At 39.0% G+C, this 25,289-nt stretch overlaps 2 protein-coding genes across 2 annotated transcripts in view; one reads left to right on the forward strand and one right to left on the reverse strand.

The window, feature by feature from the left end:
* Window positions 1-21,018, reverse strand: part of PNLIPRP3 (pancreatic lipase related protein 3) — a 52,594-nt gene extending 31,576 nt beyond the window's left edge. Inside the window, exons 1-4 of the mRNA XM_014583294.1 lie at window positions 20,877-21,018; window positions 12,099-12,248; window positions 7,304-7,392; window positions 3,015-3,045 (exon numbers count right to left, since the gene is read on the reverse strand). Of these exons, the coding sequence (XP_014438780.1) occupies window positions 3,015-3,045; window positions 7,304-7,392; window positions 12,099-12,248; window positions 20,877-21,018 (412 nt within the window). The remainder of the gene's footprint in view (window positions 1-3,014; window positions 3,046-7,303; window positions 7,393-12,098; window positions 12,249-20,876) is intronic.
* Window positions 21,019-21,255: 237 nt separating this feature from the next.
* Window positions 21,256-25,129, forward strand: LOC102496624 (polyadenylate-binding protein 2-like). The gene is given in 2 exon segments (XM_027767404.1): window positions 21,256-21,273; window positions 23,932-25,129. Coding segments are annotated over 2 exon segments (1,200 nt in total). The 3' UTR covers window positions 25,114-25,129.
* The last annotated feature ends 160 nt before the right edge of the window (window positions 25,130-25,289 follow it).

Below are 25,289 nucleotides of genomic sequence, written 5' to 3' on the forward strand. Positions count from 1 at the left end.
GAGGCCATGCTTCACACTATGAGAGTTAAAGCACTCTTTAATTTGGATATTAACCCCTTATCAGATATACAGCTTATACATATTTTCTGTTCTGTAGGTTGCATTTTCATTTTCTTGATTATTTCCTTTACTTTGCAAATGCATTTTGGCTTAAAGTAGTCTCCCTTGTTTATTTTTACTTTTGTTGTCATATGAAAAAACTCATCGCCGGGACTGGCAGATGGCATAATGGCTACATTGCTGGACTCCCATGTCGTTGAGCATGGTTCGAGTCCCGGACCTGGTGGCTTAAACCCACGCTGGACCTATGTGCGTGCGTGCCCAAGATGCTGAGAGGGGAATGGAGGAGAAGGGATTGCGATGTGGCTATCCCCCTGGGGTGGTAAATTCTTGCTTTCTGTTCCTCTGTCTCTCTCTGTTTTTCTGATGAGCGCATGTGCCCTTTAGCAAAAACCTCTCAAAAACAAAAACAAAAATAAAAACAAAAACAGAAACAAAAACAAAACTCATTGCCAAGACTAATGTCAGGGAAATTTCCCCCTACATTTTCTCCTAAGAGTTTTGTGGTTTCAAGTCTAACATTTAAGTCTTTAATCCATTTCAAGTTAGTTCTTATTTAAAATAGGCAAAGGATCTGAATAAATATTTTTTTTACAAAGAAAACATACAATTGGACAACAGTTATATAAAACGGTGTGCAACATCACGAATTATTAAAGGCATGCAAGTCAACACCACATAGAGATTTCATCTCACACCTGTTAGGAGAGTGTTGGCCACATCCCAGTCTCACAAAAGTGCAAGTGAGAGGGGCAGACTTGAAACCGAGAAACAACCGTTCAACAACCCAGCACACCTTGCTCTCCACCTCGACTCACATTTCCTTTAGTAGAGGCAATAGCACTGTTTTCAGCTCATTCATTATCTTTCACTATAAATTTGAAGAGTAATTCTCTATTTTCAACCCAGACATCAAATTCCTCAGAACATGACTCCCCACCTTTTCAGTGGTACTGACTCTCCCTCTTTCTTCCTTCCATCTTCCAAGGTCTATCAGCTGCACTTTCATTTTCATACCATCCAGATTGATAACATTTAGACTTTGTTCTACAATCACAATGAAGTCTTCCATGTTTTGTCTATTGGCTGACTCCAGAAAGTTGAAAATCAAATAAACAGAATTTATATTATTAAAACTAGATAAATATTTTTGTTTTTAGAGCCAACTAACATGCTATGATTACATTTCCTTCTCTGCATTTCAATTGTTCAGGTACCTGTTCCCTTCAAAGAAGAATATTTAAGTGAATTATTTTTTCTAATATTTGAATTGTTCAAGATCAGTGTCATTTTAATTTGCTCTATGTTTGAATCATGTCTTTCTTGAGCTCTTTTTTGTTTCCCTGGGTTCTATAGCTTGCCTTTTATTCTTTGTTGAAACTATAAATATGTGCCTATTTAAATATACCCCTAGTATATTGCAGCTTCTTAATATTTCTTCTGCATGGAATCCATTGTTTTTCCTTTTGAAGCACACATACATACAACTCTAATTTGGCCCAGATATTTCATATTTGAACTGTGGCTTTCTAATACAGTCTTCCATTTTCCTAAGCTATCTAGCCTTTGTTACTTTTTACATTCTGTGGCTTTTTTTCTCCAAGTTCTCAACTACATCACTTAGTCTATGGAAGAAGCTTGAGTTTTATTATAAATATTTTTATAACTATTCCTTGTTTTATATAAGTTACTCATGTTATTTGCCAATGTACTCTTTTTCCATAAAGAAATAATCAAAGAAAGAGCTAAATTTAGAGAAAACTAGATGCTTTGCAGTAGACTGAGCAATGCCATAAGGTATTAGAGTCATGTAAGAGAAAATTGAAAGATTAATATTTCTTTGTGTGTGTGCCCAGAATCCCTAGAGGAGAACAGAGAAGTGATTGCCATGTGGTCATCTCCGCCAGGGGGTGATTTCTCACTTTTCCTCTCTCTGTCTTTCTCCAAGCACACTTACTCTATGGCAAAAAAAAAAAAAAAAAAAAAAAACTATGTTAGTTATAAAATAAATAAATTAAAATGTGACCAATAACTTAAACAGTCAATTTAAAAATGCTATTGTTTTTAAACTATGCTATTAAGGAATATTATGTAGCCATTGACTGTGTTTATACAGAATTTGTAATTTTTTAATGGAGAAAAAGTAAAATTCAAAGGGAGTGAGAGAAGACTCCTCAACTGAAGCTGTGAATTAGGGAATAAAACTAATGAAAATTTTCTGCTGAGACTTCACCCTCCAGACCTCATTCTAGGATGGAGAGACAAAAAGCACAGGCCTCCAGAGAAGACTCCTCCATTGGAGCTAAGAACTATTGGTTTCAGTGAATAAGACTAATGAAGATTTTTCTGCTAAGACTTCACCCTCAAGACCCTATTCGAGAGTGGTAGGATTGCCTCTGTATCCATTTCTATCTCTCTCTGCCTTTTAATTTATTTTATTTTTTAAGGTAAAGTATTTTCTGGGCACTCAGATCCTCCTTATCTTGTTAATTCTCACCCCCTCCCCTCCTCCCCCCTCACCACCATTTAGGAGAGGCAAAAAGCACAGGCCTCCAAAGAAGAGTCCTCCATTGGAACTGTAAACTATGTGGTTTTCATTTTTTGCCCTTATAAGAAAATATATAAAGTTTTTTTCTCTTTCTCTGTTTTCTTCTCCTTTTTCTTTTACCTTCATTACTTTGCTGTTCGGCCTTCACACACTGAGTGTCTAGACAGGTCTAAGTGAACTGTAGCAAAACATCTGAATACTATTATGGTCAGAGTATTCCTCAATTCCCACTGAATCTGCCACACAGGGAGAAAAATGCAATGTCAGAGAGACTGCAGCTCACTGCCACCTGTACACCTCTGAATGCTCAGACTGAACTTTAAGAAAGTAGGAAGAAATATATAACCCATTAGATGACCAGAAATCACCAAAGAGGCACAAGAAGTATAAGAAACCTAGAAAATACCTCTCCCTCCTGGCAAAAGAATAGCTCCTCTTCATCCACAGACAGTACAATGGAACTCATGGAAATGTCTAATAAAGAATTTAGAATGTACATAGTGACAAAGCTAACTGAAATGCAAGAGAAGAGATACAATGAATTCTAGAAGATGCAGGAGAAAAGAGCCTACAAGTTCCAGGAGGTGAAGAAGTTCTTGCATGATCTGAAAGAGGAAATAAACACCATTAAAAAGAATCAAATGGAACTTTTAGAGATGAAGGCTGTAATATAGGAAATCAAAACTTTCCTTAAAAAGTATTAAAAAGCAGGTAGATCATACAGAAGATTGAATCTCAGATGTAGAAAACAGAATCACTGGGCTAAAAAAAATCCACCACGAAGACTGAGAAAATAGCTCAAAAAAATGAGAATAATATGAGAAATACTAGAAACCATTAAACTTCCAAACATCCAGATAATAGATATCCCAGAAGGTGAGGAGACTAATGAGGGCATTGATAATCTATTCTATGAAATCCTGGAAGAAAACTTTCCAAACCAAGAGAGACATTCAAAGATCCAGACCCAAAGGACCCCAAATAAAATCAACCTAAGAAGATCTTCTCCAAGACACATTATAGCCAGATTGACCAAAAACACAAAGACAAGTTACTAAGATTGGCAAGAGAGAAACGTCCAGTTACTTTTGCCATATAGTAGTTTCTACATCTTATACAACCAAAGTCATCAATCTTTTTCTTTTTTTTAATAATTATTTATTTAATTTTATTTATTATTATTATTTAATTTGCTATAGGGCCTTTTTCTTTTTTTTGGAGAGGTTTTTGCTATAGGGCTCATGTGCTCACCAGACAGACGGAGAGAGACAGAGAGACAGAAAGTGAGAAATCACCCCCCAGGGGGGATGGCCACACCACAGTCCCTTCTCCTCCATTCTCCTCTTGGGATCTTGGGCACACACGCACACGCGTAGGGCATGTATTTTTTGGGGGGGAGAGGTTTTCGCTATAGGGCGTGTGAGTTCACCAGACAGACAGAGACAGAGAGACAGAAAGCGAGAAATCACCCCCCAGGGGGGATGGTCACACCACAATCCCTTCTCCTTTCTCCTCTCGAGATCTTGGGCACGCATGCACACGTGCCCAGCGTGAGTTTTAAGCCACCGGGTCTGGGATGCGAACCGCGGTTGACTACGTGGGAGTCCAGCGACATAGTCATTACACCAACTGCTGGTTCCCTAGGGCATGTATTTTTGAGAGAGAAAAAGAGAGAAAGTGACAAAGCAAGCTTTCAGGTCAAGGACTCAAGCTGTGTTCAGCCATGTGGGAATCCAGTTCCCTAACCACCATGCCACCTGCTGGCACCATCAATCTTTTTCTTAATGGCTGTGTGGTTCTGTCTAGTTTAGAAAAGCCTTCCTGACTCCACAATTATGAAACTATTTCACTCTATTTTCTTTTCATACTCCCATTGATTTTTAACTTAAATGTTCACCCATTTGGAATTTATTTTGGTATAAGAAGTAAGATTTCCATCTAGAATTTCATTCTTTTAACATGAACTTATGTAAAGAATAGTCATTTTAATTTCCACATTTGATTTCCTTTTGTTTATTTAAATTTGCCATAATGATTTTCATTTTATTAGTTTTATTAAGTAACTGCCACATAGATTTATCAATTCTATTGTTTTTATTCGTTTTTCTAAGCATTAGCTTCTTTTATTTTTATTAATTAAATTATCCCTTCAATTTTACTTGTTCTCCTTCTATTTTCTTCAGTCATTGATTTATTATAGTTTAACATACACTGTAATTGAAAAGTTTTATTTCCTCTTTGACCTAAGAGTTTTTTGAAGGGACATTGGAAATACTGCACATTAGATAAAGGTAGTTTTAATTGGTAAAGAAATCATGTAAATGGGTATATTAGTTCATATTTTCCTAATTTCCACTTCCTAAATTAGTTGTTTCTCTATCTTACTGTGAGCTCCCTTTTCCAATGATACAGAAAAGCTGGAAAATAGATACAATAATTTATTCAAGAAATATTTATTTGAGCACCTATTATTTACCAAATACTTTTAGCTCTGGGGACCAGCAGTGGAAACAATAATCCTAGCCCTCATGAAATAGATAATCTAGTAGAGGGTGTAGAAACAGACAACGAGTGAGGATAACTAAACAAAATCTGGCATAAATTAAATAGTGACAGATGCTGAGAGCAACACAAAGCACGGAAGTGATGAAGGTGTATGTGTGTTTAGGTGGGGAGAAGTCTGGAATTCAAACAGGACAGACAAGGAAGACCTTACTAAAATGTGGTATTTGAATCAAGACCTGAGGGGGTGAGGAGTGAGCTATGTGGATGTCCAGGGGAAACAGGATTCTAGGCAGAGGGAAAAGAAAAAACCAGGCTCTTCCAGGAAGCAGGGAGTCTATAGTGACTGAGGTATTATGAGGAGGCCAACCCTGACTTGGGTCCAGGAGAGGAGGGGGAGAACAGACAGCTCTGCAACACCTTACTCTGCAATTTCAATGTCTAAAAGTTGCTGGGAAAAGAAGCTGGTTTTTGATTTCCTTACTTTTTTTTTTTTTTTTTAAGTTTCCAGTAACTCATTTGGGAGCAACGACTAAGCTAAGATATATGTAATCTTTCTCTAATTAATGTGAATAGTCATATATTTTACTATAGAAAGATTCATGTAGCTATTTATGGGGTGTTACACAAATTCTTCTGGGGGAAATAAATAATATTTTCTATAACATATTTCTAAAATCCAGAAATATTCTGGACCCAGCTTTTGTGGCACAGTGAGCAGGAAACTGAACAGCAGGGCTTGAAAGCGCATGGCTAACAATAGAGTCAGATCCCTGAGCAGGTTAACCTGAAAAACTCCAGGAGTGCGTGAATATATTCAACATCCTGACAAGCGGAAGCTCTGGGAAATGGCGATCACAGCATGACCAGACCTTGTTGGGAGTGCTTTGCTATCTCTCTCTTGCACATGAATAAAAAATAAACAAACTAAAAAAAAATTCTAGATTTTGGAATGCATATGACCCCAAGGAGTCTGAGTAAGGGATGATGGACAAGAAACAGATGTTAGAGAGGTAACCATAGGGCTGAAACCTGGTGATCACTGGAAGGACTTAGGCTTTTCTCTTGAAACAAGATGGGAAGCCCACAGAGAGTTTTATACAGAAAAGGGCCACGGATTGATACTGGTTGGCTTCTGTGTTGAGAACAGATTGAAGCAGGGCAAGTATAGAGGTAAAAGTCAGCTAAGAGGCTATTGTAATACACTAGATAACAGGCAATGGTGATTAATACTAGGGAGGTAGCAGTGGAAGTGGTTATTAAGGGTCAGCTTATGGGCCAGCTGCTGGTGTGGTAGTTAAGGTGGCTAGATCCCACACAGCAGAATATACTGTTCAGTTTCTGACTTGGTGGCCTACTTGGTTCAAGTCCTGACCCGGTGGCTTGAACAATACATTGGGTGCATGTATATGTGTGACCAAAATAGCAAGAGGAACATGGAAAAGGAATTGTGGCATGGCCATCCCCCCCCCTGGGGGCTGCTTTCTCACTTTCCTCTGTCTCTCTCTCTCTCTTTCTCTTCTTTGTCTTTCTCTGGGAAGCCCATATGTCCTATAGCAATTTTTTTTTTAATTTAAAATAAAAAGAAGGGTCAGATTCTGAATATATTTTGAAGAAGGGTCCAAAAGGATTTGCTGGGTAACTGGCAATGAGCTGTGGTAGAAAGAATGGTCAAAAATGAGGTCAAGGTTTTCGGTTGAATCACCTTGAAGACCTGCACTGCCACTGACTGGGATGGGGAAAACTTGAAGAGGAACGTATTTAAGGACAGATATCAAAAGTTCAGTGTTGGACATGTTGATTCAATATGAATTAAATACCTAAGTGGAGATGTCACAGAAGCATTTGCAAATTCGACTATAATTCAAGGGAGAAGTTTAGCTGGAGACAATGAATTTAAAAACCATTAGCATATATGTTAGGTGCCAGAGTACTGGATGCAAATGGTCTCTGTTACAAAATTGATAAATGCAACATAGGTTATAATATGAATGTAATATAGAATCAATTATTTAATTTATGGCAGCTGTATAATGTAGAGATGTGTGCAGTAGAAATATATGTGTTATCTAAATTTCATATGATTATATATTTTGTTTGAAAAACATTTTATTTGGCAGCATGTCTCTCCTGAATTCCTTCCTTCCCCTATTTAAATCCCATGACCAATTATCATCACTCTTTTGCATATACCTTGGACTTCCCCGCTGCTCTTACTTCATCTGAGTTAACTACAACTCTGGTGAAATCCAGCACTTCACTTCCTGCCTGCATCTGTGCAGCTGAATGTGCCCAGGGAAAAATCAAATACCATGATTGACTGTCACTCTGAATCATGGTTATTAAACCAAAGTAGACTCTGAAGCTGCCCAGCCATCATAGCATATTTTCTAGGCCATTCATCCTCCTGGGCTCCTGGGCTATTTCATTCTTCTCCTCTCTACTCAAATCTCCACCACTTCTTTGCTCACCAATCCTTTGGTTAATGACCTGTTCCCTATTTCAGTAAGAAAACAGAAGCAGAGAGAAAACAACACCTATAAGCTTCTAGCACCACATCTATCCACCCATGTGCATATGCCTGCCTGCCTATGTATTCTGCCTTAAGAGATACATTTTGTTCCCCACATAGACCAACTGTTCCTATGTATTAGAATCCTCCTCTCACCTAATGAAGGATAACGCTCAGTAACACTCCCTTTCATTTTTCCTATTTCACCTTTTTTCCTCCTTCCTACTGGATCATTCCCAGCAGCACACAAAATGCTATTCTCATTGGCCATAATCTCTCAGGTTTCTTACTACTTTGCTGAGTGTTTCTTGGCCGTCTTCTTTGCTAGTTCTGCCTCATCTTCCTCATTTCTTTCTTTCTTTTTCTTTTTTCTTTTTTTTCTTTTGGAGAGGTTTTTGCTATAGGGTGTGTGTGCTTTCCAGAAAGACAGACAGAGACAGAGAGACAGAAAGTGAGAAATCACCCCCCAGGGGGATGGCCACATCGCAATCCCTTCTCCTCCATTCTCCTCTCAGGATCTTAGGCACCACATGCACGCACCCAGCGTGAGTTTAAGCCACCGGGTCCGGGACTCGAACCGTGGTCGACTACATGGGAGTCCAATGACATAGCCATTACGCCAACTGCTGGTCCCCCTCATTTCTTGATGAGTTAGTGTCCTCGGATTTAGCCCGCGAACCTTCCTTGTGCCTTTGTTATTTCACCTGTATTCATGGCTTTATATACATCATAGCAGATCAGGGGAGACTGCCCATTTTTTCATTCTGCCCTTACCAGTCTAACTGCTGGATTCCACATTTGACCTGGAATCTCCTGGGGCAAGAAAAATATGAAAAATAGAGCAAGTTCCAGAAGCACACAAGAACTAATGATAGTTCTCTCTCTCTTATTTATCTCATAAAGGAAACTGGAGGTCAGGAATTAAAAAAAACACTAGCCTGAAAGTCAGTGATCGTCCCCTGCCACTAGCTAGCAAGAAGACCTTGCACAATTGGGACAAGCAGTTAGCATAATGGCTATGTCGCTGGACCCCTATGTAGTCAAACAAGGTTCGAGTCCCAGACCCAGTGGCTTAAACTCACGTCGGGCACGTGTGCGTGCGTGCCCAAGATCCTGAGAGAAGAATAGAGGAGAAGGGATTGTGGCATGGCCATCCCCTCTGGGGGGTGATTTCTTACTTTCTGTCTCTCTGTCTCTCTCTCTCTGGCGAGCACACGCACCCAATAAGAAAAAAACCCCTCTAAAAAAAAAAAGACTTTGCACAATTAACCTCTCTGTCTTCTTAAACAAGAACTAACAGTTCCTGATTGCTCACTATTAATATGTACTAGACCTCTTGCTTAGCATTTTACATGAATTATCTTATTTAATTTACACAACCCTATGAGATTATTTTTATTGCTATCCTGGCTTCACAGATAAAGAAATTGGAATTTAGAAAGGTTAAGTACTTGTTTAAAGTTAAGTAACTACAAAGTAGCAAACCTAGGATTCAAATCTTAGTAGATTCAGGATTCAAATCAATGGTCAAACTGAATCTAAGACTTGACATCACCCTACCTCTGTGCTATCTCAATCAACTATATGATACTTACAAAGGAAGGAGGTGGCTTGCCTACATAACCTTTTTTCAGCACTGAAGTTCTCTGATTTCATTTTGATTAAGACAAATCAACTAATCTTCAGTGATTATAGGTACAGTATTGAACCAGGATATAAAACAGATAAAACCAATAACTGCTACATAGTAATGAATAGGGAGCCTACATTAGAAAGAACACACATCAACAAATATTGAGTTAATGTATAAAAAGAAATGACCATAGGCCAATATTGATCGCCTCAGAAAACCATGACCAAAATGGGGCAAAAAAACATATCTTAACATGGACATGCTAATTGACATAATTCCTCCCTCCCTTCCTTCCTAAGACATTTGTTGAGCATCTACTGCAATCAGGTACTAAAATGAGAATTGTATATGTATTATCTCATTCATTGCTACATATCCACCTTAAATGTGAAGAATCGGCACGGTGATGGATAAATTATGGCCAAGTCCTTAAGACTAGTAAGTGACAGAGCTGGGAGCACAATACAAGACTTCCCAGCAACTTTCATATTTTTGGAAATACATGCTGCATAAGCTTATCAAATTCATTTGGTATTAAGAAAAAAATATGCATTTTCCTTAGATAATTTTACGACAAAAAAAACATAAACAAAATCAGGCTGTATGGTGGTTAGGGCACTGGACCCCACAGGTGTAAGTCTCAAGTACTGGGCCTGGCGGCCTGGATAATATGCTGGGTGTATGTATATGTGTGCGTAAAATCCCAAGAAGAAGATGGAGAGGGGATTGTGGTGGGGGCAATTTCTCACTTTCTCACTCTCTCTCTCTGTATCTCTTTGGCAAGTCCTCAAACCTTATAGCAAAAACTAAAAAAGAAAAAAATATTGACAGCTCAACAAAAATAATTAAAAGAGGAATATAAACAGAGCCAATATTTCAAATATATCCATAATATAGGATACTTCCTTAGAATGACATCAGTAATAGTAATTTTTAAAGCATAAAATCAATGTAATATTTTAAAAAGAACTTGTAAATTGTGAGTCTTACCTCTTGATGTGCCAAAGAACAAGAGTGCAGCAATCCAAATTCCAAGCATTTGAGTTGATTTTTAAAGTCACATAAAATCTTCTTGGAGATCTTTACTTGTGAAGTCATCTCATTATAAAATAGAGTGGTTTCTTCAAAATGATACTGCTCCATATTTAAACTCTAGGTACAGAAGAACACATAGTTCACACCGCCTCTAATTCTTATGCCCTGAAAAGTAAATACAATTATCAGAGGGCCAGTTGAGGGCGTGGTGGTTATGGTGGCTGGATCCTACAGGTCTGACTACCTACAGTTTAAGCCCCAGACCCAGTAGCTTGAAAAACAAGCCAAGAGTGTGTGTGTGCAGGCCCAAAATCCAGGAGGAGAGAGAGAGAAGGGGCTGCAGAGGGACCATTCTCCCTGGGGGGGTACTTTCTCACTTCCCCTGCCACACACACACCCTACTCCTTGGGTAAGAACATGCACCCTCTTGCAAAATTTATAAAAAAAAAAAAATCAGGGTGTGCCTTATATTTTATGATTGGTGATGAAAACATATAAGGTTTATTTATTAGTAATATTTTGACTCAGTACAAACTGACTCACTCTTAAAAGTTATTTTAAGGCTTTCAGATACTAAATAATATACATTTAAATATTTCTTTCAAATCAGGATTAGATGTTTTCAGGTTTTTTGTTTTTTGTGGGGTTTTTTTGCCAATGCATTTCTGAGTATAACCATGTTCTTAATATAAACAGGCCATGTTGAAAGATGTTGTCATTTTAATAATCCACATGAGTACTGTGCCCTCTTTTAACCTGGGTGGCAATACAACGTAGCTGTGTCATCTCCAACTCTAAAAGCCAATCCCTGGCCCCAATTCTGCCTCTGCCACTTGCTAGTAGCATGAACCTGGGCTTGTAGGCCTCACTGTATTTCCTTACCGATAAAATAGGGATAAATCCTGGTTATTAACTCAAAGTACTATTGTGTTAATTTTTATACTGCTGTTTTTTAACTATGCTAATGGTTGAATGGGAACATTTGTGTTGTACACGTATGGCCAAATATACCTTTACACAATGGTAATCAGGCTTCATGATACACTTTATGGGATGCAAACTTGCCTTTTTGACTACTACGTTAACTTAAAGTGAAGAGCAAGTCAATTCACAGATATTCTTAGTTTCTCAATTCTTAAATATTTATAGGGAACTAGCAGTTAGCCTAATGGCTATGTTGCTGGACTCCCACGTAGTCGACCGCGGTTCGTATCCCGGACCCAGTGACTTAAAACTCACGCTGGGCGCGTGTGCATGCGTGCCCAAGATCCCAAGAGGAGAATGGAGGAGAAGGGACTGCAGCGTGAACATCCCCCCCGGGGGGTGATTTCTCGCTTTCTGTCTCTATGTCCCTCTCTGTCGGTCTGGTGAGCGCATGCGCCCTATAGTGAAAACCTCTCAAAAAAAAAAAATTCTTAAATATTTATAGAGGTGGTTTAAAGTATTTTTTGGCTTCTCTCAATTCTTTCCTTCTCACTATAACAACATTAACATTTTTAAATTTTATTTATTCATTCATTTATTTTAACATTGATTTATTTCTTTTTGGCCAGAGAGAAACAGAGAGAGGGAAAGTGAGAAAGCAAGCCACTAGGTCCAGGACTCGAACTGTGGTCGGCCACGTGGGAGTACCCAGCACCTTAACCACCATGCCACCTGCTGGTCCCAACAGCATTAACATTTTAAAGACCTATGAGCACTCAAGACTTTTCTTATAAACCTGGTTATATTTTGCAAGAGTCAGACATAAATCTGGGTGCTTTACTTGGTTTAAACCTGTCTTAGGACTCATTGCAGTCAGTCCATACTGGCACGAGACATACAGTAATTGGAGAAGTGGCTCCAAGCATGGTGCCTGGAAATCACTAGTGCCATGTCAAAGGAAGGCATATTGTACCCAGTTCCAACGGGTTGCTTTTCCCAGGTTGAACTTCGAGAGTCAGTGTTTTCAGTCACACCTTTAGGATAAGCAGGCTAGTCTATTCATCAGTAGCAGCTCTCAGGAGACTGCTTCTTATTCAAGTCTCCATTCCAAGTGATACGCAGTGCCTGGAACTTTGAAGATCCTTAACAAACATTTTAAAGTGAAAAGTACAGGGACCAGCAGTTAGCGTAATGGCTATGTCGCTGGACTCCCATGTAGTCGACTGTGGTTCGCGTCCGGACCCGATGGCTTAAACTCAGGCCGAGCGAGTGTGTGTGCGTGTCCAGGATCCTGAGAGGAGAATGGAGGAGAAGGGATTGTGGTGTGGCCATCCCCCCTGGGGGATGATTTCTCGCTTTCTGTCTCTCTGTCTCTCTCTGTCTGTCTGGCGAGCACATGTGCCCTATAGCAAAAACCTCTCCAAATAAATGAATGAATAAATAAATAAATAAATAAATGAAAAGTACAAAAAGTTATGGTGATAATGTAGGAATTTTAAAAAGGTTTATTTCTTCCATGAGATAGAAAGAACAGAGAGAGAGAGAGGCACTCCCGACAGGATCTTTCCATCATGATCCGCTCCACCTGTAACCAGCCGAAATCACAGGTGTGTGTGTACCTAGTATATACAGAGAAACCTCAGGACTTGAGCCTGGGGCCTTCCCATGTCACTTTTCAGCATCATGGAGTATCATGTTGCCACTGTGCCACTGTAGCTGGTCAGTGTGTGTGTGTTCTTTTTTTTAGAAACACACTCTCTTCCACGTTTCCATAGCACCTTTTAAATGAATCTGCTATAGCATTCAGCATATTAGAAAGCTGTTAAGTATTTACCTATTGGTCTCCTCGCCAAGCTTGAACTGTCCTGTGACAATGGTTTTGTTCATCTGTGGATCCTTGGAGACTAGCAATAGTTCTGTGATAGCAGGCACTTGGTCAATATTTGTTGAAAAAAAAAAATAACACTAGACTTCATTGATCTCACATCATTCAAAGACATTCTTCCTCTAGAGAGATTATCATTCTGAGTGATGAAGACTCATTATACTTTAACAGTCTTATTTAATGAGGACCAGACACTGGTGAATTCATAGATGCTTGATAAAATCCTGGCAGTTCTGTCTGAAAAATATTACATAGAATTAACAATAGCTTTTAAAAGTTCATCATTGGGGGGACCAGCAGTTAGCGTAATGGCTGTGTCGCTGGACTCCCATGTAGTCGACTGCGGTTTGAGTCCCGGACCCAGTGGCTTAAAATTCACGCCGGGCACGTGTGCGTGCGTGCCCAAGATCCCAAGAGGAGAATGGAGGAGAAGGGATTGCAGCATAGCCATCCCCCCTGGGGGGTGATTTCTCACTTTCTGTCTCTCTTTCTCTCTCTGTCTGTCTGGCGAGCGCACGCACCCTGTAGCAAAAACCTCTCCAAAAAAAAAAAAAGTTCATCATTGGGACCAGAAGATGGCATAATGGTTATGTTGTTGTACTCCCAAATGGCCAACCATGGTTTGAGTTCTGGACCTTGCAGCTTGAAACTCATGCCAGGCGCATGTGCATACCTGCCCAAAATCCCAAGAGGAGAATGGAGGAGAAGGGATTGCAGAGTGGCCTTCCTCCTTGGGGTGGAGGTAGTGATTTCTCGCTTTCTGTCTTTGTCTCTCTGACAAACACAGGTGCCATATAGCAAAAACTTCTCTTAAAAAAATAAAAAATAAAAATAAAAAAAGCTCTTCACAAAGTCCATCATCTTTTCAAGGCTTCCAGCCCAGCATTGTTAACTGTCTTTTGCCCCTATTGATCATAAGGGTCATAGATCCAAGTCCTAAGAAACCCTTTTTTCCCCAAAGGGCATTTCCTCATGCTTTTCCTGTTCCTGTTTCTGGAACTGTTAATTGAGCTGGAAACCACCATCGGCACTCCCAAGGCCCCTGCCTCCCACATTCGGTGAGCTGTGCACCCTGATGGGTCTCTGTTGAAAGCATCACCATTATGCATTTCCTCCTGTCAGGCTCACTGTCATGATCCCCACTCACAACTTCATCTCTTTTCTGAAATATTACTGTTGTCCCAGACGTGTCTCCTCCTCAAACATCTCTACTGAATGAAATTCAAACTATTTAAATTTATATCAAGAACTTCCTCATCCTCTTTTCAGTCTGCCTTCTGAGTCTTAGAAGTCTAAGCTCTTCCACACTCCTAGCTCTGAGTTTTTCCTAAGGCTATTTCTTCTACCTTGATCATCTTTCCTCATCCTTCTCTATATAAATGAATCCTCATAATACAAGGCCCAGTTCAAATGTGACAATCTCTTTCATGAATTTTTTTTCCTGATTCTCCTTAGTCATATACGGTTTCTCCAGTTCTGAATATCCACTGTATTTTGTATCATTTTTAGTCCTTTTTCTAACTTAAAAAATCTTGTTGGGCTAGCCTGATAGCCTAGTGGTTAAGGGAGCTGGATCTCACACAGCCAAGCATGGTTCACATTCTACCTCTGGCAACTTGAAAAACACACTGAGCACAGGTGAGTGCAAACCCTAAATCTGGACAGGATGGAGAAATCGAGAAGAGACTGTGACATGACTGTGTCCCCTGGGAGGTGCTTTCTCTTTTTCCCTCTCTTTCTGTCTCTCTCAGGGAGTGCATGCAAGCACTGGGGATTAAAAAAAAAATCTTGTATTAATTATTTTTTTCATCTTCATTACTGAATTGTAAGCTTGAAGGCTAAGAGTATGTGTATTTATATGTTTGTTATGATACCTTTTTAGTACAGTTCTTTTTCCTTTTTTTATAAAACACTGGATTTATTACATAAAATCCAAACCCATCAGTATTCATACATGGCCTTTCCCAAACAGTCCCCACGTGCTTCTCCCACCGCTCTCTGTTCTAAGCACCTGTCAAGCTGAACCACTTAGAACAATGCAACAAGCTAGCTATGCCTTTGGCTCTGTGCCTTCATTTATGTTCTTTCTCCAATGCCTTTCCCTTCCTCTCCTCTTCCACAGAAGATCCACTTCAAGTATTATCTACTTTGTGAAATCATCCCAACATATAAATTAAAAATGATCACTTACTATGCAGTCTCCCCCCATCTGAGAGTTACCCCGAAGCTATGACATTATTATCAGTTACATGTTGGACTTTCCCACCTGACCACCTTGAAATGAAAGAAATCAATGCCACGTTGTCATCTTTATGTCCTCCAGTACCAGGTAAGGGGTTTGGTACTTGGTTGACACTCAGTCGTTCTTGAAGAAATAATTTAACAAATAAATGAGTGAGAGAAAGAGAAGGAGACAGAAGAGACCTAAATAAATTATAAATAGACTCGTCTTGATTTGGCTAAACATGTCAGAACATGAAAATTCTTGTCTGTGAGCCCAAATTTCTATTATTATAACTTTTAACAACTCATGGAGAAGAAAGAAACTCTATGAGTTAATTCTTCCTATTCTTGTTTTCTAGTTCATTTGAGCACTTTTAAAAAATCAACTTCATGTCTGATTCACATTCTTTGAAATCCAAGGGTAATTATCATTGTGTATATTTGTATTGAAGGATCATTACGTATTGATACACTAATATAAATATATGTTCCCCATTATAAAAATATACATTTCCACAATAAATGATACCAAGAATTCAACTTTGATATGGAAGATCATTTACCTCTAATCAGGTCAAATACTGGTCACTTCATCAACTAGTTCAATGTTATTCAGTTATGTTTCCATATGTGTAAAATGGCCAGTTCAATTTTAATGGATTAAAATTTTCTGAGGGGGACCAGTAGAGGGTGTAATGGTTACATCACTGGACTCCCACATAGTCTACTGTGGTTTTAGTCCTGGACTTGGAGGCTTAAAGCTAACACTGGGCATATGTGAGCATGTGCCCAAAATCCCAAGAGGAAAATGGAGGAGAAGGGATTGTGACATGGCCATTCCCCGGGGGGTGATTTCTCACTTTTTGTCTCTCTGGCAAGTGCATGCACCCTATAGCAAAAATATCTCTTAAAAAAATTCTGAGGAAGAACTTGGGGGTAACTAAAAAATAATTGAGTTTACAGTACTCAGCTGTTACAGACAGAATGACCTGGTATTATCTGAAGATTGCCTATAGAACCTTCAGTCCTTTACATAAGTCACAAAACAACTTTTAACAAAAGCACTTATTTTCTTCTGGCAACCAGATGTAGTATTAGAAAAGACAACCAATCTGGCATCAGAAGAGAGTAGTGTGAGAAAACTCTCTAGAGAGAGATAATTATAAATAAAGGTTTTGGTCCCTGCTTCTGATACTTCCACTAGCTTGCTGTGATCTGGAATAAGTCTTCTATAAAATAAGGAAGTTGAACTTTATGTTGTAATATTCTTTGTGTTTCTAAAATAATCTATGCTTTTAATTTTAAAAATCACTTTTATAGATATCGTAGTAAGCGTTCCTGAGAAAAAAGTGAACAGTCTGATGTCCTATCTCATGATGACACTGCTGCTGTAATCATAAAATGATCCTAAATTATGATTATTCCTTGCCACTTATGTGGTCTCGGTGTTTATTATAGTCAATTAGTGACTCATGGCACTACCCAGAAAGGAGTTCCTCCCTTGAAGAAGGACATCATTAGGAAATTTTAGGAGCAGAGAGTGGTTTAAATTACAATTAAAATAACCACAGAATCAGTAGAATAAATATCATTGTTATTTTGAAAAAAAAAATAGAAACTAAGATCAACTTTTAGGAAAGGGGAAAATTATTTAAGGAACTAAATGTATTTAAGCTCTACCTTAAAGGATGATGTCCTAGTCTTGGGGTTGGAGATCCCTGAGAAAGGAATAGGACCACTTGACAAAAGATAAAGCACTCAATTTGGGAAGGAATCTTCCAACAGGTAAAATGCCCTCAAATTGGTACTCAATGGATTACTTCAATAACATGTAATGTTATTAAAGGGAAGACATGAGTTATAAACAAGGTTTTAGGCATTTAAATATTGATTCTGCCCTCAAGGAGACTATAGTCTATACAGTAGATATTGTATGGCGCATAGATTTAAAAAAAAAAAATCTAAAAAAAAAAAAACCCAACTCTAAAACCAGACAGAGGGTAAATTTTATGAACTGAGTAGTAAAGTAATAAAGACAATGTCATTGGCAATGTTCAAGGAGAGGCTACAAGACTGGGATGATGTAAGGTAGGTTTATACAATCAGCAGGAAGTTAATGATTATTCCTTGCCACTTATGTGGTCTCGGTGTTTATTATAGTCAATTAGTGACTCATGGCACTACCCAGAAAGGAGTTCCTCCCTTGAAGAAGGACATCATTAGGAAATTTTAGGAGCAGAGAGTGGTTTAAATTACAATTAAAATAACCACAGAATCAGTAGAATAAATATCATTGTTATTTTGAAAAAAAAAAATAGAAACTAAGATCAACTTTTAGGAAAGGGGAAAATTATTTAAGGAACTAAATGTATTTAAGCTCTACCTTAAAGGATGATGTCCTAGTCTTGGGGTTGGAGATCCCTGAGAAAGGAATAGGACCACTTGACAAAAGATAAAGCACTCAATTTGGGAAGGAATCTTCCAACAGGTAAAATGCCCTCAAATTGGTACTCAATGGATTACTTCAATAACATGTAATGTTATTAAAGGGAAGACATGAGTTATAAACAAGGTTTTAGGCATTTAAATATTGATTCTGCCCTCAAGGAGACTATAGTCTATACAGTAGATATTGTATGGCGCATAGATTTAAAAAAAAAAAATCTAAAAAAAAAAAAACCCAACTCTAAAACCAGACAGAGGGTAAATTTTATGAACTGAGTAGTAAAGTAATAAAGACAATGTCATTGGCAATGTTCAAGGAGAGGCTACAAGACTGGGATGATGTAAGGTAGGGTTATACAATCAGCAGGGAGTTAAATATGAACTTCAAGATTCTTTGCAACAAATGCTTATAGTTTTATCAACTCTATCACTATCATAAAGATTAAAAATAAAACTAATTTTTGTTCCATCCACATCTCAGTTAAATGTTATTTCTTTTTACAGAAATGTTTCTCTATTATATACTATCAATTTCCAACACTAGTTCTTAGAACAAACGTTCTTAATTAATTTTCTTAAAATATGTGTGGGAATTCAGTCATTTAGAAGAAGTCAATAGAGCATATTTTAAACATTTCTAAAGACAGATACAAGGATATTTCTTAATATAATCATGATGGACTTTTTTAAAAGGAAAACTTATTTTACATAATACAAACCAAAAAAAATGGGACTAATATAATAAACTTACATACATCTATAATTTCCATTCACTCTTCATACTATTATAACTTTAAGATTAATTGTTCAGAATCTTATTTCACAGTCACTCAACTTTTACTGACTTCAATATTGACAGACTTGGTACAAGTTATAAAGTGTTATGTGGCATGGTATACAATTAAAATACTTTGTCTCATAACTTATATTAATGAGCACATGTCAGAGAATGCGTCTCCACCTCTGAGAAGAATGTAAACCTACATTAATTAATTTATTGTGGAAATGCCTATCTGGGCCATTAATCACTTTGCCTTTGCCTTACATAGTGAAGTGCTAGCCGCTACAGGCTTTGGTTAAGAGCATTCTAGGCTCACCTACTCTAATGTGACTTCTATTAACAGGAAATTCTTATTGGACCAGTCTGCCCGGTAAAATTTTCGAGATAAAAAGTTCCTGGATTAGATTAAAACAAAAACAAACAAATACAGAACTAAATAGCACCAGTAGAAACATCTATTCCTGGAACTGTTAACACTGACCAACACTTTGGATAGTCCCAACATTTCCCCAGAACTATTCACCAGGGCCTATGTTCATCCATTTTATGTGGGTTTTCAAAATAAAAGTAATAGTAATTTTATTTTTAAATGACTGGCAAAGGAGCCTCTCACTGTTATTCTGAAATACACTTAAGTTCAGATAGACAGTGCTAGGTATGAGCTAACCATTTTTAGAACACTGAGTTACAACTAAGTAGCAGGATCTGGTCCATTGTTCATAGGGCAAGACGCTTTGTCAGGATGGTAAGCAACTGACTCACCTACTCAAACTGACAAGAAACTACCATGTAAATTGGAAAGCAAATGTATCAATGTATAAGAAAATAACTCACTTTTGAAGAGATAAGCTACTCTGATTCGTGGTAATTATGGTCTCTCCCCTAGGCCAGATCAATAATGTGCTTGTAGCCTGATGAGTGTCACATCTGAGCAAGGCTATCTAGTTAAATCGTATTTATAGCCCCTGTTATCCATGTAGGAAAAAAAAAAGTGCATCTTCACAGTAGCAATATCCTTGAAGCCACTGGTCTGGATACCTTTTTCACCCTAAAAAGTGTTGAAGACACTGTGAAAAAATGTCTGCTATTTAGACTGTTTATATATATGTTATAAATTATTCTCTAATCATTCATCAAATCTTTACAATAGAGGTAAAGGTCAAGGCTACAAGACTATATAGAGGTCATGTGTTCTAATGCTTACGGGGGCCTAAAGAAGTGGAGTAGACTGGATACCAGTCTAAATGCCATAAAAAATTAAAATCACATTATATTTCTCGAACAGTAATGCAAATGTGTGACAGTACAATCAGGCGTTTATGACACTAGAGATATGTGAAATTTTAAAATAAAAAATAACACTGAAATAACAGGATATTTCATTACTGAAATTCCTTTTGTAATTTGTTATTCCTCGACTTGTCATTGTAAACTCACAACGATAGTATCAGGACATAAAACCTCAGCCACAAATCCTTCAACTAGAAACAATAATTTGATTTATATGCAAAACTGAAGTTTGCCAACACTGGTGCTACTTACCACACATAGACTTTTCTTTAATACAATGGTTGTTATCTAGACAGGAGTTGTGTTCTGGCATTCCGACATGATTCCATTTCACTGTTACTCACTGCTTTGCAGTTTGCAAACTTTAATTTGTACTTCTTTGTTTATACTCTCAATAGTAAATTAGAAAGGTAAATTTAAGCAATATGAGTATATTTGCGTAAAGTGTAAAAATCAGACAACCGTTTTGGAATTCCATTTTTAACTCTATCATTTTGGTAACATGGTTCAGACTATGTTTTTCATTTCAAGACATTTATTGTAGTGTAGGCTAATGAGCTAGGTTATTTCTTACCAAATTAGTTTCTCAAAGGTACACTTCACTTAAAGTGAACAAATCAAATGACACCTTTGTGTGGCTGTTTATGGATGGCTCTGAATGTGCAACTCAAAGCTCACATGTGGGAAACTTAATCCCCAATGGAACAGTATTAAGACACGGAATCTTTAAGAGGTGATTAGACCATGGAGGGCTCTGCTCTCACAGATGAATTAATGCTGTTTTCACAGGAGTGAGTTAGTTGTTAGGGAATAAGCTGACCAAAGGCTAAGTTCAGGTGGCCCCCATCCTCTGCCACACGCACGTGCCTGCCTGTGCTTTCTGCCATGGATGACACTTGCTTGATGCCAAGACCATGCTCTTAAACATTCCAGTCTCCAGACTAAGATAAATAAACTCCTATTTGCGAATTACCCAGTCTTAGGTTTTCTGTTACAGTTGGAGGAAAGGGACGAAGGCAATGTTGATCCATTTTTTACTGTTAGCAACTGAGTAAGAATTTTCCTCTTCAATGACATAAAAGTTTTCAGAAATATTTCTCAGCATTGAGTCAGTAAAGAACTCGCACTTCAACAGGGCACCAGACATCCAATTCATAAAAAGAAACTGGAGTGTCTGCATTTTAGCTACGGGATTTTATCCAGCTCATGGTGTCAATTACTACACATTCATGGTATATTAAATTTTAAATTATATGGCATAAAGCAATTCCTGGCAAATGATGTAATCAGGAGACCTGTATTTTATGTTTCTTGGAAAATGTTCCATTTTTTAATTTAAATTTTTCACATTAACATTCTCCATTGTAGGAATTGAACCCCATGAACTGATCTGACCAATTTCATTATAATTTGCAAAATGTTTTTACCGACAAAGGTAAGTCATTTGTAGAGTTTAATAAGAGCCCTTCAGCTTCTGACACATAAAAATTCTTGTCAATACTGGCCCAGCCCATAGCTTAATGATTAGGGAAGCTGGATCCCACATGGCTGAACCACAGCTCAAGTCCAGGCCTGGTGTCTTGGAAGACATCCCAGATGCATGTGCATGTGTGCCCAAAATCCTGACAGGCAGAGGAATGGAGGAGGAAGGTCGCGACATGATCACGTCCCATGAGGGGTGTCTTCCCTCTCTCTGGTGAGCACACATGCCCTCTGACAGTTAAAAAACTTACTGTCAGTATCACCAATTAAATATAGCTAACTAGGGCACATTATTTATATCCATGTTCTTACCAACTACTATAGGAATTCTGCAACCAGTTTGACTATTTTCATACAACTTTCTGTAAGCACTCAGACCTATTTTCTCAATATACTGGTCAACAGTCTTTCCAGTAAGAATTCAATTTATAAATGCTTGTCTCAGTGTAGCATGCATAATTTCTGCTACATTCTAGGATGTGCTTTCATAAACTTGCCATCTGTAAAAGCTTTTTATGTCTGGGTAATTTTTTCACTTAATACATAACCTCATTTACAGAAGCATCAGATATTTTATTCATGTTCAAAAACAATTGCTTATAACTTTTACTTGTACCATTCAGTCCTATTTTTCAGTTTTAAATTCTTTGTCCCTCCATCTCTTCCACATACCAGTCATAGATATTATGGCTTATTTCCTAACGGCCTCTTAAATTGTGGTTCTTTTATCTGACTATTGCACATGGAAGAGAATTCTTGTCTTCGCCAAAGAAGCATAATCTTTACCACTGTGCCTGGATCAAGCTTCTTTTCTCCCACGTTCAGTGGCGATATTGGTATAGAGAAGCATTTCTCTATTCTTGAAGGAACAATCAGCCAGAGACCACATGGAAGCAAGTAAGTGTGGTTATGTTATAGTAGAAGTTTATTAATGACACTGAAATTAGAATTCCAAATAATTTTTATCTATCATAAAATATTATTCTTTCTTTGATTTTTGTAAACTACTTAAAAGTCATTCTTAGCTTACAAATCTTATTTGGCCTATGGGCTGTAATCTTCTTTATTTTTTGAGAGGTTTTTGCTATAGGGCGCGTGCGCTTGCCAGAAAGACAGAGAGAGACAGAGAGACAGAAAGCGAGAAATCACCCCCCAGGGGAGATGACTGGAGGAGTCCGACCCGGTAGGGCCCCAGGATCTGTCTTGAGCTTTTAACCTCTACCTCTTAGGTTGGGACAGCACCAAGGCCGTTGCTGTGTACCCACCCCACCCCGACCTAGAAATAAAACTTAGGTCAAATTAGCATGTCGGCAGGGCCACTTGCTATTTGCTCTAGAAACTGTGGTAGCCTTGCTGGGAAGCAACCCCCCTCTGACTCCCCAATGTACTACTATAAAAGAATTACATAGCTCTCTTATACATCCTGAGTATATGGTAAAATTTTCCAGGAAGTCCCCTGACCGCTCCCCTTTGCTCTGACCACCTACTGTTAATTACAATGCTTCACTCCAGCATGGCCACAATAGAAGGTGTGATGAGGTCACATCTAGGCAGAAATCATCTTGACCTTTGGAAGGCCCTTTAAGATACATTTAACATAAATTTAGAGATAATCTTTTCTTTACATAAAATAGGATTAGGCCAAAACTTGCCCAGGACACCCCCACCCTCACTAAGTGAAATAGATAAATATATTAGGATTCCTTAAATTAAGCTTTAGATCCCTATAAAACTATATAAGTATCATTCTTTATTAAGATCCATAAGAACTAATATCTGTACTTGAGATTTTCTTTTCTCAGCATCGTGTTCAGTAATTACAAGATGGCTGCCACTGTATCAGCTGATAATTATCTCTGCTTGCTGGAACCGCTTCCCCGAAATCGCATTCCATGGAGACCCAACTACATCAAACAAACTATTGTGGAACCTCAATAGATCCACACTTAATCCAACCCTGAATGAAATCTATAATCCCTATTGAACTGATCATTAGAACACGTAACCCCTCACCCATTTACTTGCATGTAACATATTTTCAATAAAAAGGCACGATGATTCCTAGCGGTTGTCACTCCTCAGAGAGCAATCTCTGGGGGTGTCCGGCTAAGGACGTGCATGAAAAAGGCACCCAGGCCTTAGTCTTCTTCTCCAGGATTGCCTCCGACCAGTCAACCCACCCCCGCCGAGACTGGACCCTGGCAGATGGCCATGCCGCAATCCCTTCTCCTCCACTCTGCTCTAGGATCTTGAGCACGCACCCACACGCACCCGCACCCGGTGTGAGTTTAAGCCTCTAGGTCCGGGACTCGAATCACAGTCAGCTACATGGGAGTCCAGTGACATAGCCATTACACCAACTGCTGGTCCCTGGGCTGTAGTCTTCTGACCACACAGATTTTAATCTCTGTAAGGGTAAGGAATGAGTGTCATTTGTCATTATGTCCTACCACCAAACGACTTCCTTGTATAGTAGCTTTTCACTAATGACTTACTGACTGGATAATAAATACTCCAGGTAAATCAAGATGATGAAAAGCTCGGATTTTACAAAAAAATGCAGTCACACTAATCGTTTTAGAAATTTAATATAAATTATTTACGTTTAAAGACCCTGAGGAAATATGAAACTTCTACCCAGTTCTCAGGCCCCTTGCAAATCTTTCCAACCTTCCTCCTGAATTGTTCTAGCAACTCCAACTTTTTCTTTTATTATGAAGATGACTTCTCCCTCTTTCATAATGAAACCAGTCTAGACAGTCAAAAGCACAGAGGGGTCTGTCCTACAAATAAGGTGGTCAACTGTCGCAGTTCTATTATTTCATTCTCCAGTGGCTCATCAGTCTTGGCAAATCACATAACTGCTCACTTTGTTTATATAGAAAAGAAAATATCACCAGCAGCGGGAGCTGCGGGCGGTCGGAGCTCCGGGCCCCGGCGGCGGCGCCATCTTGTGCCTGGGGCTGGTGGGGAGGTCAGGAGGGGCCCCCCGGGGGACGCAGGGGACTATGGGAACGACCTGGAGTCTGAGGAACTGGAGCCTGAGGAGCTGCTGCTGGAGCCGGACTCGGAGCCCGAGCCCGAGCCCGAAGAGGAGGCGCCCCGGCCCAGCGCAACCCCGGGAGCTCCCGGCCCTGAGCCTGGCTCGGGAGCCCCCGGCAGCCAGGAAGAGGAGGAAGAGCCAGGACTGGTCGAGGGCGACCGGGGGGACGGCGCTATTGAGGACCCGGAGCTGGAAGCGATCAAAGCTCGAGTCAGGGAGATGGAGGAAGAAGCTGAGAAGCTAAAGGAGCTACAGAACGAGGTAGAGAAGCAGATGAATATGAGCCCACCTCCAGGCAATGCTGGCCCTGTGATTATGTCCATTGAGGAGAAGATGGAAGCTGATGCCTGTTCCATCTATGTTGGCAATGTTGACGATGGTGCAACAGCAGAAGAGCTGGAAGCACACTTTCATGGCTGTGGTTCAGTCAATCGTGTTACCATACTCTGTGACAAATTTAGTGGCCATCCTAAAGGGTTTGCGTATATAGAGTTCTCAAAGTCAGTGAGGACATCCCTGGCCTTAGATGAATCCTTGTTTAGAGGAAGACAAATAAAGGTGATCCCAAAATGAACCAACAGACCAGGCATCAGTACAACAGACCAAGGTTTCCCACGAGCCCGCTACCGTGCCCAGACCACCAATTACAACAGCTTCCGCTCTCGATCCTACAATGGTTTTAACAGCAGGCCCCGGGGTCGTGTCTACAGGGGCCGGGCTCGAGCGACATCATGGTATTCCCCTTACTAAAAAGAGTGTGTATTAGGTATTAGGAGGAGAGAGAGGGGAAAAAAAAAAAAAGAATTAAAAAAAAAGAAAGAAAAAGAAGATGACCTTGATGGAAAAAAAAAAATATATATATATATTTTAAAAAAAGATATACTGTGGAAGGGGGGAGAATCCCATAACTGCTGAGGAGGGATCTG

The sequence above is a fragment of the Tupaia chinensis genome, unplaced genomic scaffold, assembly GCF_000334495.1.
Source record: "Tupaia chinensis unplaced genomic scaffold, TupChi_1.0 Scaffold000069_1, whole genome shotgun sequence".
Taxonomy (NCBI): Eukaryota; Metazoa; Chordata; class Mammalia; order Scandentia; family Tupaiidae; genus Tupaia; species Tupaia belangeri.